The 18,500-nt window shown below is 45.8% G+C and overlaps 1 protein-coding gene across 1 annotated transcript in view; it reads left to right on the top strand.

Moving 5' to 3' along the window:
* The window catches only part of STK11 (serine/threonine kinase 11), a 155,345-nt gene extending 138,030 nt beyond the window's left edge, over positions 1 to 17,315 (top strand). Inside the window, exons 9-10 of the mRNA XM_074305019.1 lie at positions 13,579 to 13,822; positions 16,487 to 17,315. Coding sequence (XP_074161120.1) covers positions 13,579 to 13,790 — 212 coding nt within the window. The 3' untranslated portion in view covers positions 13,791 to 13,822; positions 16,487 to 17,315. The remainder of the gene's footprint in view (positions 1 to 13,578; positions 13,823 to 16,486) is intronic.
* Positions 17,316 to 18,500: the final 1,185 nt, after the last annotated feature.

The following is an 18,500-nucleotide window of genomic DNA, read 5'->3' as shown; positions in this document are numbered from 1 at the left end:
CTTTTGTGCTGAGAGGAGATGGAATCTTCGAGGAGGGTGACTGGGGAGAAGGCAAGAGACAGCGGGGGCCAGCTGACGTCCGTCCCTGAGCAGCAGCTGAGGCGGCAGGCGGCCGCAGCGGGGACAGTGTGGGCTGCTGGTCGTTAGCAATGTGCACCCCTTAATGGGGAGGCAGGATTGTGGCTGTTTTAATAGATGAGGCACAACGGGTCACAGGCTCCAGTGTGGGCTGCAGTGACGGGTGCAGAAAGCCTATTTTCAGCGTTAAGTTCTTTGTTTTCATTAATTGAGCCTGGTCTGCTCTCACCAGGGAGGGCTGAGCTGATGAAACTGGCTCTACTCTTGCTCCTCTTGTTTCCTTTCCCAGAAAGGGTTCCTGGCATCAGCATCATTATAAAAGCCCCTATTTCTGGAGCCCTCTGCAAAATAAAAAAATAAAAAAGAACTTGGCTCACAATAACCTTGTGGGGTAGGTAATGGATGGGATCTGTATGGATCTGTACCACTTTATGGGGGGGGAAGGAGGGGGCGGTGTATATGAGTGCATGCTCACTTTAATGAATCCCAGAGCTTACATGAGCAGAGAAATTAATTACTCTGACTGAAAGGTAGCTTAAAGATTTTAGGCATGAACTTGGACAAGTCACTTCCAGAGTCTGTTTCCTCATCCACAAAATTGGGAAGAGTATTCATAAGAACAAAGGAACTAGAGGTTCATTGCTTTTAACCCCCTTGTTTTACAGATAAGGAAATTAAACTCCAGAGAGGTAACTTGCCCATGGTCTCACAAGTAGTATTTGAACCCAACAGAAGGAGTTGGGTGAATTTCTGTTGTGCCCCTGTAGATCATGCTTTCCATAATTGTATAGCAGTAAGTCTGCAAACCTTAAATTGTTCTGACAGGTGTAATTTGTATCATCTGAAAAACCACCTCAGCAGGTCGCATATGGGTCACTGTGTAAGAAGTTGCCAAGAACAATTGGAAACCCACTTTACTCAAGCACAGGAAGTGTCCCTAAGTTACTCTGCCTTGGGAATAATGCCAAAAAAGCTCTCACTGTACCCATTTTATAGATAATCACATGAAGCAAGGAGAGGGGCAGAATTGCCCAGACTTCCCTGGTCTGGTTTATATGAGTATAGCAGCTGGGATTTGCTGTACTAGGACTGCTTCTACCATGTCAGTACTCCATTGCCTCAGTGGTGTCTAGGGCAAATATTCATGCTACAAAAGAGCAGCCTGTAGGCCTCCCTCCTCTCCACCTCCAGCTCCGTCTCCATGGCAGCTCTCTTGTTTGTGAGGCAGGTCATATTGTGAATGATGAATTGTCCCACCCAGAGGCCTCATGAGATTTTCAGGCAATAAAACCCCAGAGTTATAGGCAATAGAATGCATATTTGTTTCCATGGGCCTTTACTTAAACTGGGGGGTAAGTGCAGGGCAGAAAACCCAGGTGCTAGTGAAAGAAGTTCCTTGGGGGATAGTTACATAGAAAGGGCAAGAGGTATGGCAATTGTGATAGCGAAAGGTAGAGCCGAAAGTCATGGAGCTAGGAGGACTCTTAGAATGTGGAATGTCGAGCCTGGGAGGGACTTGGCACCCAGGATGACAGCAGAGAGAATTCCTAGTACACAGGACGGCAGGGATGGAGGGGTCCTTAGAACATACTGTGTCAGATGGGAAGGAAGGTCCTGAGAATCCAGAATGTCAGAGCTGAGAGGACCCTTGGAACATAGAATGTTAGCCCTGGGAGGGACTTTGTATCCAGGATGACAGAGCAGAGAGAATTCTTAATACATAGGATGGCAGGGCTGGAAAAGCCCTCAGAACATGGGGTCAGAACTAGGAGAACCCTTAGGACACAGGATGGCAGAGCTGGGGGAGATCTTTCGGGTTTTACTCTTACTGACTTGACTCTTATAGACATTTTCCCTTCTCAACCCAGACTCCATCCCCCACATTTAAGCCACTTTCAGTCTCCAAGGAGCTCCCTTTGATCCTATCTACTTTACCCTCTAGGGTCTCACTCCTTAATCTCTCAAGTGCATCTTTGAGCCCTTCCTCCTTCCCATCTTTTTTGATCTGGAGTACAAGACTTGATATCAGGAAAACTTGGGTTTTGAATCCTGCTTCAGATACCTAAGATCTGTGGCCCCAGATCTAAGTCTCTCTGCCTCTACCTCAAAGGCTTATTGTTAGGATCTAGTCAGAGACTAAAGTACTTTGCAAACCTAAAGGCTTCTTAGAAATGCCAGACTATTACTCTTACCAAAGTGATCAGCCTGCCACAATTCAACAAATTTCACTTTATTCCAGCTAATGCCAATTCAGCTCAACTCCATTGTCACTGATTATATAGGTGTCATGTATAAGACACTTTGCCATCTCTGTCTTCTCCTGCTCTGCCAGACATCTGGAAAGAGTTGTCTTTGCTTGCCACTTCCTAACACCCACTCACATTTCAACCCATTGCACTCATAAGATCATAGATTTAGAGCTAGAAAGACCTGCAAGCCTATCTGGGCTGTAATCCTTTCATTTAACAAATGAGGAAACTGAGGTAACTTCCCCAGGGTGATCCAGGTGGTTAGAGTCTATGACTCCAGATGAATCAGACAGTCAGCAAGCATTTATTAAGCACCTACTGTGTACTGTGGGTGCAAAGAAAGGCAAAAAAAAATAGTTCCTGGCCTCAAGGAGCATGCAACATGCATAAAAATAGGTAAAATACTTAAAGAAGATATTTCCAGTAGGAGGATGAACTAGAAAAAGCCTTCAAAAGTCTTTGAGAAAAATCTTTTTTTTTTTTTTTTAACTTTTTATTTACAAAGAATATGCATGGGTAATTTTTCCAACATTGACCTTTGCATAACCTTTTGTTCAAATTTTTCCCCTCCTTACCTCACTCCCTCCCCTAGCTGACAAGTAGTCCAATACATGTTAAATATGTTAAAATACATGTTAGACATAACAGAGTGAGAATGCTATGTTGTGGTCCACATTCTGTTCCCACGGTCTCCTCTCTGGTGTAGATGGCTCTCTACTGCACAAGAGGAATTGGTTTGAATTATCTCAATGTTGAAGAGAGTCACGTCCATCAGAATTGATCATCATATAGTCTGGTGGTTGCCATGTACAATGATCTCCTGGTTCTGCTCATTTCACTCAGCATCCAAGTCTCTCCAGGCCTCTCTGTATTCCTCCTGCTGGTCATTTCTTACAGAATAATAATATTCCATAACATTCATATACCACACTTTATTCAGCCATTCTCCAGTTGATGGGCATCCACTCAGTTTCCAGTTTCTTGCCACTACAAAAGGGCTGCCACAAACATTTTTGCACATGTGGGTCCCTTTCCCTCCTTTAAGATCCCTTTGGGATATAAGCCCAGTAGAAACACTGCTGGATCAAAGGGTATGCACAGTTTGATAGCTTTTTGAGCATAGTTCCAAATTGCTTTGAGCAGAATCTTGAAGGAAGTCAGAAATTTTAAGAAATGGAAGTGAGGAAACAGAGCATGCAACTAGGCTTGGAGGACAAGATATTGCAAAACCTGGAGACAGGAGAGACAGTGTTTTGAATGAGTGATGAACATCAAAGCTGATATGACTGAATTTTAGAATTCTTTGGAAGAGAATCAAATAGAAGGCTGGAAGGAGGCCCAAGTTGTAAAGCGTTTTAAATGCCAAATCAAAGACACTGTATTTGGTCCTAGATGTAAAAAGGAGCCACTGCAGTCTGTTGAATAGGACAATGACTATACCACCCCTCTGGTTTATTTTAGCAAGATCCCTATGAGGGGCAAGTAGGTGTTACAGTGGAGAGAATACCCACCCTGGAGTCAGGAGGACCTGAATTCAAATGTGGCCTCAGACACTTAGTACCTATAACTGGGTAATTGAACAGAAAACACCACCTGCATCCAGAAAACGAACTAAGGAGACTGAATGCAAATCAACACATCCTATGTTCACTTCTTCTGGCTTTTTTTTTTTCTTCCATGTTCTTTTCCCCTTTGCTCTGATTTTTCTGTCTCAAATGATTCATAAAGAAAGCAATGTGTGTTAAAAGTAAAGAAAAAAACAAAAAATAAAACCTTTGGGGAAATCACTTAATCCCTGTTTTCCTCAAAATAACACCCAAAATCATTTTGAGAGCTAAAGTAGGAATTGGAAGTCTAGGTAGATGAGAGTCAGAGTGAGGAGTTGGAGAGATTAGGTGGCAGAAAGATTTGAGATAGGAAGACCTTAGTGAAGGTAAGAGTTGGTAAGGGCCTGAATTAAGGTGATAGGTGTAATATGAGTTGACAGAAAAGGTCATGTACAAGAGAACTGTTGCGAAGATAGAAATAAGATTTAGCCACTGATTGGCTGTGTGGGGGCAACCAAGATTGGCACCAGGATTGTGAACATGAGTCCCATTGCAATAGGGAAGTTTAAAAGAAGGGAGAGTCTGAGGGGAAAGACAGTGTGTTCTGGTTTGGATTTAGTAAGATTGTGATGACTACAGGGCATCCATTTTGAAATGTCCATTAAGCAATTTGGACTGATACTCGGAAGCAACGTGGGTCTGGTTACATAGATCTGGCAGTCATTTGTTCAGAAATGATCATTGGACCTGAGCTGATGGGAACACTAAGAGATCCTAGGCCAACCACCCTTAGGAATACTCTCAGTTAATAGAGGTGTTAGCAGCAGAGGAGTGAGTAGATGATTAGGGGGAACACCCAGGAGAGAGCAGTCACAAAATCCCAGAGAGAAAAGAGTGATCGGCAGTACAGAGATGAGGATCGAGAAAAAACAAACAGATTTGATGAAAAAGAAATCACTGGCAAATTCAGGAAAAGTAATTTCAGGTCAGAAGCATTTGAGAGGAGAGGAGATCTAGTTGGTGACCTCTCATTGGTGACCTCTTAGGAGCTGGGGAGAGTTCTCTAACCCAAACTCCACCATTCTGTTGGAAGGGCTTTCTCCAAGGTCCGACTGTCTCCACCAAATCCAGTCATGACCCATTCTTCCTGACCCATTTTGGGGGTTTCTTGGCAAAGATAGTGGAGTAGTTTACCATATCCTCCTCCAGCTCATTTGACAGATGAAGCAAGCAGGATTAAGTGATTTGCCTGGGGTCACACAGCTAGGAAGTGTCTGAAGCCAGAGTTGAATTCAGGAAGAGAAGTCTGACAGTACCAATTAGCTGCTCCATGTTCTAGCCTTACCCAGTAGGGCCTTTCAGAACTTGTACTTGACCCATTTGTGGACATAGTCCATGCCATGTTTGTGAAATAGCCCATTAGGACATTCAAGCAACTGAGAGAATTCCTGGTAGCATAGACTCTGGCTAACCAGGAAGGCCTGGGTAGACTTCTCCCCATTGGCCAAATTTAATATGGGAATGTTACAGGCCTGGCAGCCATAGAATGTATTGTATAAAGTACTGCAGGTGGTAAGTGAGTTTCTCAACCAATAAACCTAGTGCTATGCAAACCAGTGGACTTTCAAATTATACATGTCACCAGTGGGGCTATTAGCCCAGGATCCCATCCATCCAGAACTTAGTGAGGCAAGGGGACAGTGGAAAGACTGCATTCTTTGTCATTTTACTGTTTCTTGCCTTATTCTTTGTCCTTATCACTAAACACTAAAGAGTTGGGGCAAAAAGTCTAAGGGACCTTCGAAACTATAGCAGAGACTTGGGGCTCTTAACCCCCTGTCAAGGCTTTGGGTATCAAAAGGATTCAGCAACTGTTCCCCCAATTCCTGGAGCTGCTTCTCCACTCCACCTATTGACCTCCCTGGCTTCCTTTAAGGTCCAGCCAGCCACTCTTCATTCTGAGACCTTTCCTCTCTTAATGATTTCCTGTTTATCCTGTATAGAAGTTATTTATATATTTGTTTGCTTGTGTTTGCCCCCATTAGATTGTAAGCTTCTTGAGGGAAGGGACTGTCTTTTTTGTCTCCCCTTCTCTTATGGTAGTGCCTGGGAAGAGTAGGTACTTAAAATTTTTTTTTTGAGTAGGTGCTTAATAAATTTTTATTAATTGAAGTAGATAGGGTGGTGGGAAGACGTGAGTTCAAATCCAGCCTCAGATACTTAATAGCAATGTGATCCTCTGTCTCACTTTACTCAACTATAAAATAGTGATAATGCATCTCTCACAGAGTTATAATGAGGATCAAATGAGATGATATTTATAAGTTGCTTAACACAGTGCCTGGTACATAGTAGGTACTTAACAAATACTTCCTTCCCTCTCAAAATCATGTTCTTAAAGATATAAAAAACATAGGATTACAAAGAAAACTAATTATATTGAAATAGTTATCGAAATACTAATAAGCAATTTCCTAGGACAAAGACCTCCTAGCATAGAGGGCTTAAAACTTCACTAAAACTTTTGAGACAGCCTGTATATATCATAAATTCAACATGTGACTTTCAGAATTCCTGATTTTCTCTGATTCTTTTTGATCTTCATTCTGTTCTCTTCTGTATATTTTAAAATAACTTCCCTCTCTATTTTCTTTTCTTCTCTCTTCCTCTGTCCCTGCCCCCTTTTTTTACTTCTCCCTCCAAAAAATCAGTCTGTGTATATGTGTTTGTGTGTACATACCTATCAGTGAGACTGGAACAGGCCTCTAATGTGGGAATGATGATGGCATGTGTATGTCGTTCCCCTGTTAGGCTCTTGTGAGGACGATGCAACTTGTTCCTGGGTCCTGTGGGAAGTCTCCAGGTTGATTATCTTAAATCTTAAGGGTTGTTGAGCCTTGCATTCATGAATGTACAGAACCAGAGTTAGTGTGGCAGAAATAGGAGTTCAGTACTGGTTTGGTTATACAAGCACAGGAATTGTTACTATGTCAGAAGACAGGATAAGTGGCTTTAGGCTGCAGCACATCAGCTGTTTCTGGCTCTCAAGTCCCTGGGACATGAAGGAAGCTCCAACAAATCTAAAGAATTATTGAATAATATGAAAATCACAAATCCTTCAATGAACACCTGATGCTGGTCAAAGCAATACACTTTGCAGAGGGTAGGATCGTCCAGAGTGCCAAGGATTGTTGTGTGGAGCTCAGGGCACAGCCTGCTTGCTTCCTGGGCCTTATCTCTGGGAAACAGGATGTCTCAAAACTTGACCAACACATAGGCAGCTAGGTGACAGAATGGATAGAAAATGGGCCTGTGGTCAAGAAGGCCTGAATTCACCCTGCCTCTGGAGCTTATTAGTTATGTGATCCTGCACAAACCATTACATCACTTGTTCATTTTCCTCATCTGTAAAATAGTAGCAGCCATTTCCTAGGGTTGCTGTGAGAATCCCATGAGTAAACATAAATATAGTGCTTTATGAACCTTAAAGCAATATATAAATGCTAGCAATATACAGATATCTGTGTATTTATGGGTACATGTATGTATACACACACAAACACATGTATATTATATCAGTCTATACACATGTGTATGTGTACACATGGGTAAGTGGATAAAGGGGCAGCGAGGTGGCTCAGTGGATTGAATACTGGGCTTAAAATCCATAAGACATGAGTTCAAATAAGGTCTGAGATATTTACTTGTTGAAGGATCTTAGACAAGTCATTTTAAGCACTCTTTGTTTTAATTTACTAGAGAAGGAAATGGCAAACTAATATCTTTGCTAAGAAAGCTCTAATTATTTAATAATTTAATTATTCATACAAATCAGGATCTAGCTGTGTCCATCTTCCCCGGTTTCTCAGAATCCATCCCTTTCATAATTTTTAGGGTGTTTCACCATTTCCCATTTGATGGGAACTTCAGTTTCCAGGGTTTTTTTTTTTTTGTTTGTTTGTTTTTGTTTTTGTTTTTGCGATGGAAAAAGGTCTTTTACAAAGATTTTATAAAGATTTCTGTTCATATGGTTCCTCTTCTGTGCTCTCTTTAAGGCCTAGAAATGATATTGCTGGGTTAAAAAGTATTCCAGTTTAGGGGCTTATTGAAGTGCAGTAAAGTGCCTGTCCTCCCACAGCCCCTCCAACAATTGCCATTTTCCTTTTTTGTCATCTTTACCAGTCTTATGGGTGTGAAGTAAAACCTCAAAATTGTTTTAATTTGCATTTTTCTAATTATTAGCCATTTAGAACATTTCTTCAGAGAAAGGTTGATCTCTTGCATTTTTTTTTTTTTTTCTTTTTGAAAACTGCCTGTGTATATCCTTTGAATGGTCAGGGAAATGGAGGGAGGTAGGAACAGAGCCAGGCCTTGAAGGCTTGGTAGGTTTGGGATAGACAGAGAGAAGGAAATGAAGTAAACAGGATTTGCAAGGCAGTGGTAGAAATAATAATAGTCCATGTTTTTCTCCTTGGCTCAGCATCCCTGGGAAGATGATACAAGTATTATTGTCCCCATTTTATAGAAGAGGAAATTAAGGTTTAGAGAATCAAAGTGGCTTGGCCAGGGTTGAATAGCTAATTAGCAACAGAACTTAGTATAGTGGAAAGAGCACTCATTTGGAAGCCAGAAGACTTGGGTTCAAATTCTGCATCTTGTCCTAAGCACCTGTGTCACCTTGGGGAAGTAAGTCACCTGGTATCCCTGGGCCTCGGTTTTCTTAGCTATAAAATCAAATGTCGACTATTTGGATTTCCAAGGTTCCCTCCAGCACCATGTCAAGGCTCCTATGATCTCAGGTCTGGCTTCCAAAGCCTTTTTTATTTCTTGTTAGTGTTATGACATGAGCATGATCCGCTCTGGCCACAGTGAGACCAGCCAGGCTGAAATTCAGAGGGTGGGAGAGGTGGGCTGGTAGGGTTCCTGGACATTCATAGGCTTCTGAAGCCAATATTATTTGCCTTGATTTTACCTCACCAGGTAATTGAGCATCTTGATTAAGCGGCCCACTGTCTTAGTCTGTGGGCCACTCGTGGGCCCAGATAATGCTTCTCTTCCTGCCCCAAGCCCTGAGCAGTAGATCTGACAAAAAGGCCCCTGAAGACCCCTCCCCCTTCTGCAACCAGAGCTCTGCCATGACTAATGCAGGTTTATCGTGTGACTGGAGGTGGGCGCTGAGCCCGCTTCAGTGGGGGCGAGCTATCACTCCCCCTCGGCACGTGTATGAGTGACAGTCACGGGGAGCTGGGGTGCGGGTCCTTGTCTCATGCGACAGAATTCCAATGAGGCTGCTCTCCGAATCCACCAGCTTCCTCAGCCAGCTCCAGGACTACTTGGGGGTGTTCTAAAGAAAATTCTATTACATTTCATCCCTCCAGATTCCCACACCTCCTTGCCCGGCTGAACACAGTTAGCAGCAGGTTTTTAGGAAGGTGCCAGAATCTGAACCCCGGCTTGGTTTTCCAGCTTCTCTGGTGCCTGGGACAAATCTCTCTTATCTCCCTAAATCTCAGTTTCTTCACTCTTTATCTCTAAGCTGACCTCGATCTGAGTCTGAGTTCTTGATGCTCCCTCACTCCCGACCTGCCAGCCAGAACCTCAGAGATTCATTTGTATCTAAATGCTTTGCTTCCTGGGAACATTTTTAAACTGCCTATCTTGGCCGTCAGCGTTTACTAGATGTTTGGTGATTGCATGAATGAAGTTGGGAAGTGTCAAAAAAGCACCGGATAAGCTCTCTAAAGCCTCTTTCATCTTTTGTCCTATGGGAAAGACTGTGGCAGTTTGACAATGCAGGAACATCTGAGTTCACATCCACCCTCAGATCCTTAGAGCTCTGTGACTCTGGGCAAGCCACTTAATCACAGTCTGCCTCAGTTTCCTCATCTGAAAGTGAGCTGGAGAAGGAAATGGCAATTCCCAGTATCTTTGGCACAAAACCCAAATCACAAAGATTTAGACCCAACTAATAATGACTGAATAGCAACAACAAGACAATATGTGGCCTGCTGGGACCCCTGAGTGTGGTTTCTAGCCTGAATTTAGTGCCACTGATGTAGGGAACCCCTAGGTAAGTAATTCCTTCTGATACAGATCAGCAACTTCGTTTTATACAGTTGCCTCGACACTGAGAAGACAAAATTTACTCAGAGTCATCTTGCCAGTATGTATTAAAAGCATGCCTTGAATCCGGTTTTCCTGCCTCCGAGAATAGCTTCCAGGGGCAGGTGGTGCAGTGGATAGAGCACAGACTCTAGTCTTAGGAGAATCTGAGTTCAGACACACATTAGCTGTGTAACCCACATTGCCTTCTAGCCAGTATTGCTAGAGTATTCTCAAATGGTTACATAAATAATAATAAAAATTTCCATTTACATAATAGCATCTAAATTATTTTAAGACAGGTATTGTCTCATTTTTGTCTTTAGCATTTAGCATAAGGCTTTGGCATATTTAATAAGTACTGATTAATTGTTTTAAGCATAAAACTTTTTTTTTTCCACAAATAACCTTGTAAGGCAGGTCTAATAATTATGGTTCTTCCCTTTTTATAGATGAGAAAACAAAGACCCTAGGAAAACTTGATTGTCAGACACATTCTCCCCAAATCTGGGGCTTGTAGCAGAGAAACTGGTCCTGTCCCTCTAATACATGAACTACCACCACTGTACACGAGAGAATACACATACTCCGGGCCTGCTAAGGGTGGGGAGGTTCGCCCCAGCAGCCAGTGCATAACGTGCTCTCTCTCCTCTGCCTGTTTGCCTGGCTCTCTGTGAGCCTGCCTTCCTCCTCAGTGGGAGGGTCCCAGGGATAATGATCATCACTGAAGATGTCAGAATGACACAGATGGACTCACCCTGCAGCCCTGAGCTCTTGCTGACTCATCCCTCAAGGACTAAGGGAACAAGGCGTGCTTCTAAAATTTAAAACTACCTGGGGGCAGAGGCCCCCGGCAGAGAGAAAGCTTTTCTTCCTGTTGTTCTTCATTGGGTCCAAAACACCAGCTCTCCCTAGCCAGGAGCTTCAAACCAGAAGGAGACCCCCAAAGACCCTTATATCCCAGGCCCTGGGTTAGGCCTGAAATCTGTTGTGTAGTCATTTTTCAGCCTTGCTGGACTTTCTTGGCAGACTTTCTTTGCCATTTCCTTCTCCAGCTCATTTGACAGATCAGGAAACTGAGGCAAATGGGCTTGAGTGACTTGCCCAGTTAGAAAGTATCTGAGGCTGGGTTTGAATTTAAGCCCTCCTGACTCCAAGCCCAGCACTTAATCTTGGAGGCACCTTGGGAGTTTATTGAGTAGGGAGCTGGGAGGAAGGAAGGATTATAAGACTTAAAAAGCCTGGAAAGATGGGGGAATGAAGAACTTCAGAAGCCAAACAAGATTGAACTCATTAAAATCATTAAAAAAGGGGGCCGCTAGGTAGCACAGTGCACAGAGCACTGGGCCTGGAGACAAAACTCATCTTTTGAGTTCAAACCCAGCTTCAGATACTTCCTAACTGTGTGGCTCTGGACAAGTCACAACTCTGCTTGCCTCATCTATAAAATGAACTGCAGAAGGAAGTGGCAAACCACTCTACCATCCCTGCCAAGAAAACCCCAAACGGGGTCATGAAAAGTTGGACGAGGCTGAAAACCACTGAATTTTCGTCACGGAAATAGGAAGCCACTGGTGTTCTTGAATAAGGGAGTGACCTTCAGTATGTCAGTTAATAAATATGTATTTATTAAGCACCCACTGTGCGTCAGAGGCTGACATGGTCAGACCTATACTTTAGGAAAACCACTTTGAAAGCTGAGTGAAGGACAGGCGGAACTAGGGAGGGACTCACTTAGGAGGGCCTGCAAATGGGAGGTGGTGTCGTCAATGGGGAGAAGATGTTAGGAAAGTAAAGAAACATCTTAGCCCTCCTTGTTTGTGGGGCGGGCAGGGGCAGTGGGGAATCCAGGATGAGCGCTGCGTTTCCAGCTTGATGCTGGGAGGATGCTGGTGCCCTCCGCAGTAATAGGGAAAGCAGAGGTGGACAGTGGATTCAGGCTGTGATAATGAATTCCAGTTTGGATTTGTTGAATTTAAGATGACAAGACATAACAGTTCAAGATGTCCAGTAGACAGCTGGAAGAGGAGACTGGAGGTCCAGAGGGAGGATAGGAAAATCATCTACATAGAGATAATAATTGAATCCTTAACAGCTGATGAGATCAGAGCTTGTATTAGGAAAAAAACTGGAAGCAAAACCAGTGCCCATCGATTGGGGAATGAGTGGACAGAGCTCAGTGCATGAATAAGACAGGAAAAAGTATGAAGGATAGTAATAATAACAACCAGCACTGGTACAACACTGCAAAGATCAATACTGTTTCATTTGATCCCGCCTTGAGAGGGAGGTGCGATCAGTGTTCCCATTTTGCAGATTAGGAAAGGGTTGAACTCTTAAAGAATCATCATAATCAGCTGTCCTGATCCTGGAGAGCTAATGAGGAAAGCCCACCTTCTTCCTTTCTCTGGAGGTGGGAAACCCACAAGTGTGGGGTGTGGGGTATGTGGTTAGGTGGGTGCAGTGTGTTTGTAGCTTTGCCTAAATCATGGGATGGGATCAGAAATCTGGAGTTGTTCGGGACTTTGACGACCATCAAATGAGTGCCTCCCATTTTACAGATAATGCTTTTCTTTGACAACTAGATGGCACGGTGGGTAGAGGGACCCTGGGCAAACCACTCAATCCCAGTCAGCTTCATTTTCTTCTACAAAATGGGGATACTAATGGCACCTGTCTTCCAGTCAGGCAGCAGGTGGCACGTAGGTAGATTGCTGAGCCTGAAGTTAGAAAGTCATCTGGCCTCAGACACTCAGTAGCTGGTTGACTGTGGATAAGTCACTTAACCCTGTTTACCTCAGTTTCTTTATCTGTCAAATGAGCTAAAGAATGAAATGGCAAGCTGCTCCAGTAAGAAACTCTCAAAAAAGATGCATTTCTCATTGTTATTGTCAGGATCATAGGAGATTTTTTTTCTTTTTATTTTTTTGCTGAGGCAATTGGGGTTCAATGACTTGCTCAGGGTCCCACAGCCAGGAAGTGTTAAGTGAGGCCAGATTAAAACTCAGGTCCTCCTGACTTCAGGGCTAGTGCTCTACCCTCTGAGTCACCTAGCTGTCCCCATAAGAAATATATGTAAAGAGCTTGCCACAATGCTTGGCATATAGTAGGTGCTTAATTAATGCTTGTTTCTATTTTTCTTTCCTTTCTCAGGAGGGGTTTAGTAGGGGCTGGATATTGAAGGACTGATGTAAAATATATTTTTTTAAATAAGATAAAAGCCCAACACAGAAATCAAACTTCTGCGGAGACTGATTTTTGAGGGCCACACTCTACTTGATGTCTGATCCCAAGGCTTCTGGACAGCTAGCCCTTTCCCTTCTGCTTTCCATGTTCTTGCTCATTTCTTGGTATCCCTTCTCTCCATCCCGTCACCTCCTCCTCAGTTAGGTAACCCCGGATTTCCAAAGCACCCAGACGCATGATCTCATTAGCTTCTCACAACCACCCAGCCAGATTAGCGAGGTGTGATTAGCCCCATTTTACAGATGAGGTAACTCGGCCTCCCTGGGGAATCGCCCCAAGTCACACTGCTTTTGGGTGTCCCAGGACTTCACAGCCAGCTCTCTCCCGGTGTTCATCCTGCTCTGTCCCCCTCCCAGGACAGGTCCCCGAGGAGGAGGCTGGACAGAACGGACAGAACCGTGGGAACCGGGGTCCCCCCAAGATGGTGTGCATGAATGGCACCGAGACGGCGCAGCTGAGCACCAAAGCCAAAGCTGAGCGGAGGGTCAGCGCCTCCTCCAACCCCTCCCGCAAGGCCTGCTCTGCCAGCAGCAAGATCCGCCGGCTGTCAGCTTGCAAGCAGCAGTGACCTCCCCCACCCCAGGGCTGGGGCCTACAAAGGTGAGCAGGGGTCTCCCCTTTTCCTCCCCCTCAGGCGGTGGGGCTGGCCATCTCTGTCTGGCAGTGCCTCCTGCCCCCACTCCCTGCCCTGCAGGTGTCCCTTTGGAGCCAGGGCACACATAGCAGACACTTGGGAAGGGAAATACTGCTTAGAAGAAAAGTCTTCTTGGGCCTGGAGGTGGCAAATGGCCAGCTTTGGGCAGAGCCTGGAAGGGAATGGAGGTGAATCTCTTGTTCCCTTTAGTGCCCAGGGGCAAACCCCATGGGGGGCCGTCTGGGTGCAGACAGGCTTGGCTCCTGGCCTCCCTGCTGGGGGATAGCTGTCAGCTCTAGTGGAAGAGTCTGTTCTCCCCATGCCATGGCCCCTGCCCCCCGGTGCCCACCTCCACTGCAGTCCAGGAGAGCTTTTGTACCCATCAGTGATGACTGTGCCTTGCTGTGTGGGTGGGAGACTGAGGGGAGGGGGGATTGGGAAGGAGGCCGGGGGTGGATGACAGAGTCCCAGCCGCCTAATCATAGCCTGAGTGTTTATCCCTGCCTCTGCCCGCTCTGTCCCTGCAGCAGGGGCCGGGCTGACTCATCCTGGACAATGGCACTGCCTGCCCAGCTTCCCCCAGCCCCGGAAGGAGGCAGCTTGCAGAGGGAAGACCCCCCCCCCAGTGCTGTAGTGCTGGGTTCCCAATCCATCTGGAGATTTTGGATGTTGTCCCTCCTCCTGCCCACCCCCAATAACATGATGCTTCTCCAGGCCAGAACTGGAGGGCCTTCCGTGGCCCTACCTGTTGGGGGGAGACTTGGTGGAGCCCCCCTCCAAACTGGATTTTGCCCCTTGCCTAGTCCCCCAAGCCCCAGGCAGAGCCGGCTGGTTCGCTAGGGGCTGCCCAGAACACATGTGTGTCTTGTTAACAAGATCTCCAGCAGCCATTCACAGGGGGCTTCTGTATCCCAGTCCTGTTCCCAAGAGCAGGCAGCCCTGGACCACATCTGCCCCATCCTTCCTCCCCCTCGATTCTGTTCCTTCTGAGCTGCTTCTGGTCACATTCTTGGCTGACTGTCCTGCTAGGACCCCCCAACCCCCCTTATTCTCCTTTCCTGGGCTGGAAGGCACAGCATTCATGCTTCCAGAGCACGTCCTCCCTCCGTGTCTCGGTGACTCATGCTCCTCCTCCTCCCCTGGCCCTCTGGCCTCTCAACATCCACCTCCTCCCTGCTCGCCAGCCTTCCAGGGCTCTTATCTCCTGGAATCAGAACCAGCTAGGTAGGATGGGAAAGTGCCCTGGCACCCTCCCCCCCATCTCCCACTCCCTTTCTGTGAGCCCAAGGAGTTCATGTTTAATTCATAGATCTGCAGTGAGTCACCCCCTAAGGCAGTCAGAGCCCAGGCCCTGATCACCTCATCTCCATCACCGACTGCTCTTTTGTCTCCCACCCTTGATCCTGGAGGGAGAGCCGGGTCTGGGCTGGGCCCCTGGTGGAGGGAGCCCATGGAGGCTGGGGAGGAGCTAGACATGATCCCCCTGAAAGTCTCTGCTAGGAGCAGGTGGGCCCAGATGGGCTGCACTTTGGCAAGCCCCTTCCCCCTAGAGCCCCAAACATGAAAGGTGCCAGACTAGGGGATGTCCGAAGCCCCTCCCCCATTAAGGTCTGTGACTTTGGAGACCCCTGCCCCCGACCCCTTTATTGTATAGTTTGGGAAGGCCTTCAATGATTTGCCTATGTCACACAGATGGCATTCATATCCACTTGGGGCTTTCCCTTTCTTCCCTGTGCCAGACACCCTTTTTCCTCACAGAATTCACAGAATTTGGAAGTCAGAAGGTCCTTTATTGACCTTCCAGTCCCAGGCTTAGGCCCACTCTCCTCCAACTAGGAGGCTTCCAGGGAGGGGAACTTCTGAGAGCTCTGATTGCTTCCATCTTTCTCCCCTAATCATCTGTGACACTTCCTTCTTCTTTGAACCTCAGGTTCCTGAAGTTCAGAGAAGCCCCTGTGACCACCAAAAAAAAATGTTTTTTCTAAAGGTTAAAAACAAAGAATCCTTTGCTAAACAAGGTATCTAAGTAGGTCTGTTAAAGAGGTGCTTTTTTTGTGCAGACGCATCACCCTGGTTTTCTCTTAGCAAAGGCGGAGCACTGAGTGCTGAAACGAGAGTGGGGGTCAGAAGGAGGATCTGGGTCTGAATCCCAGTGACCCCATTCAGCCATGGCCATGAGCAATCTGGAGTCTTTAGTCCTCTAGAGCAGGTCTTGAACATGAGGAACCTGCACCCAAACCAGATTAAAAGAGAGTTGGGAACTATCTAACCAAATGAAACAGCAATTATATTACATTTTGGGACTAAGTCAGTATGAAGTCCTATGTACAGAGTATCAGCCTTCCCACTTCAGACCTTTCTCTGGGTTTCAGCTTCCTCCTGCCAGGTCAGAAATAATACTGTGCCATGTTCCTTTAGGTTTTCAGTGGTTTTCCCTCAGCAGTCCTGGGGTACAGGCAAATGTAGAACAATGGAAACTGAGGCAGCCCCTATTAGAGAGCTTTGGTGAGGATTTGGGAAGCTCAGAGCTCCGGTTGTGAGCTTGGTGCTGGCTCCCTGGTAAGGGCCAATTTTGCGGCTCTCGATTCTCCAAGAGCCCCTTCTGACTTTTCCTTTCGTGTCTTCCTCAGCATCCTGTCTTGGGGCCCCATGGGCCAGAGAAGCATCCCAGGCCATTTGTTCTCCACGTCTCCTCTTCTCGCCATGGACACATCCCATTTCCTCTCCCAACCTTTCCCCGGGCAAATGAAACCTCCACTCCACAAAAATCAGTTCTCAGACTTGAGGAGAGGACAAGCTGCAGGTTGCCCAAACCCAAGAGGAGGGCAGATGGGGCCTGGACACAGGCCTTTCCAGGGTCCCCCTCTCCAAGCTGCATCCCCCTCACACCTACTGGAACAGCGCCTTTTGCCAATCACCCTACCCCCAATTCAGCATCTCCATCCTGCACTGCTCCCCCTTCCCCAAGGTGACAGGAGGAGAAGAGCCAGGAAGGAACTCTTGGTTGGGGGGAGCAGAAGCCACTCTCCTCTCTGCTCCTGCCCAGCCCATCCATCCGTCCGTCCTGCCTGATTGTCCATCCATCCATCCTGTTTTCTACCAGCCAAGTCCAGCTGTCCAGTGAGAGCGTGCCCTGCCCTGCCCTTCCAAAGGTGGACAACTTCTGTGCAAAGCCATCATAATGCACTTTATGTTTTAAACTACTGGTATCTATTTTTCCCCCTTATTTTTGTTTTTACTTTGCGATATATTAGAGATTCTCCCACACATTGTGATGTTTAAACAAATCACAAAACAACAGAAACAGGTATTAAAGAAATGAACCTCTCCTATTAAAAAAACAAAACAAAACAAAACTGTGTTGCATGCTGTACAGGGCTAAAAGAGGGAGATTTTGAGTGGCTACCTTTTTTTTTTTTCTTTTTTTTAAGAAAAAAAAAAATAAAACAAAGAGGTGGATTTGAGTTGTGGTCATCAGAGCCGTCTAGAAATTCTTGACGGGATTGTGGGGCAGACCCAGCAGCAGCAGCCTTTTCCTGCTTTCACCTCCTAAGGAGGAGGTTTGCAGCCTTGCTTTGCTATTCCCTTGCAGTGTAACTTTGGCCCTGTTCCTCCCTTGCCTGAACTTCAGTTTTCTCATCTGTATAATTGGGTTGGCCCAATTCCCTTCCAGCAGTAACATTCTGCTGTGTTCTAAGATTCCTTCTAACTCTCCAAGGCTGTGGACCTTATCAGGACAACTTTTTCCTCGTGTAATCCTCACAATGTATCTTAGGGAGGACACCCAGGATAAACTAAGTGTCAGTTTTGAAGATTTCCTCCTAATCTAGTTCTGGGAGCTCCCTCATCCCTTGAATAGGATAGGGAACCAGGAGAATGTTGGGGGATGTTGGAGACCCAGAGGCCCTCCCACCCTGTCCAATTCTGCAGAAGACGTATCGGATATAAAATAGGATACTATCGAGCTTCTTGAGGATTGGCTGAATAAACAGGAGACCTATGGGGAGGGGGGTGAGATAATGAGATGATCTCTAAGATCTTAGTGGTCCTCAAGGTAACAAACTTGAGAAAAAAATTGGGTCCAATGGAAGTGACTGAGAGACTTAGTTTCATTTCCCTCAAGAAAGGACTTCTAACAAATCAATCCAGCAATCAGAGGGGGCTGCTTAAAAAGGAGAGCGAGCTCCCTCACTAGAAGGGATCCTTTCTGGGATGGCTGAATGATCATCTATTTCAGGGATGTTCCTGGGTGAGACAAAACCTTAGTTTACATATCTTCAGATTTTTTCTTTTTTCATTTTAATCTTTAAAAGAGGAATTTCTCTAGGACCCAAATATCCTGGCTTTTAGGGCACCAAATTCCAGAATTTTCCGAGCATCTTCCCCAAGTGGGGTTCTTGCTACTAGTAACTGAGCTCTATAACTTTTAGACTATTTCTTTTTCCCTCCTTGGTGGGGGAAAGAAACACTTCAAATGATAGCTAACCTCATAAACTCCTTCCATGGAGTCAGTCAGAAAATGGCTTTATTGCTATTCAGAGGCTGTCACTTTAAATACTGACTTTGGTGAAGGGGGGGGGGGTGGCCTTCTAGCTCCCAATCCTATCAGAGAAGAGACAGGGCACCAGCTTTGGATCACTGTCA

The sequence above is a fragment of the Sminthopsis crassicaudata genome, chromosome 1, assembly GCF_048593235.1.
Source record: "Sminthopsis crassicaudata isolate SCR6 chromosome 1, ASM4859323v1, whole genome shotgun sequence".
NCBI lineage: Eukaryota > Metazoa > Chordata > Mammalia > Dasyuromorphia > Dasyuridae > Sminthopsis > Sminthopsis crassicaudata.
The sequence above is the reverse complement of the archived record's forward strand: the minus strand, read 5'-3'. Positions and strand labels throughout refer to the sequence as shown.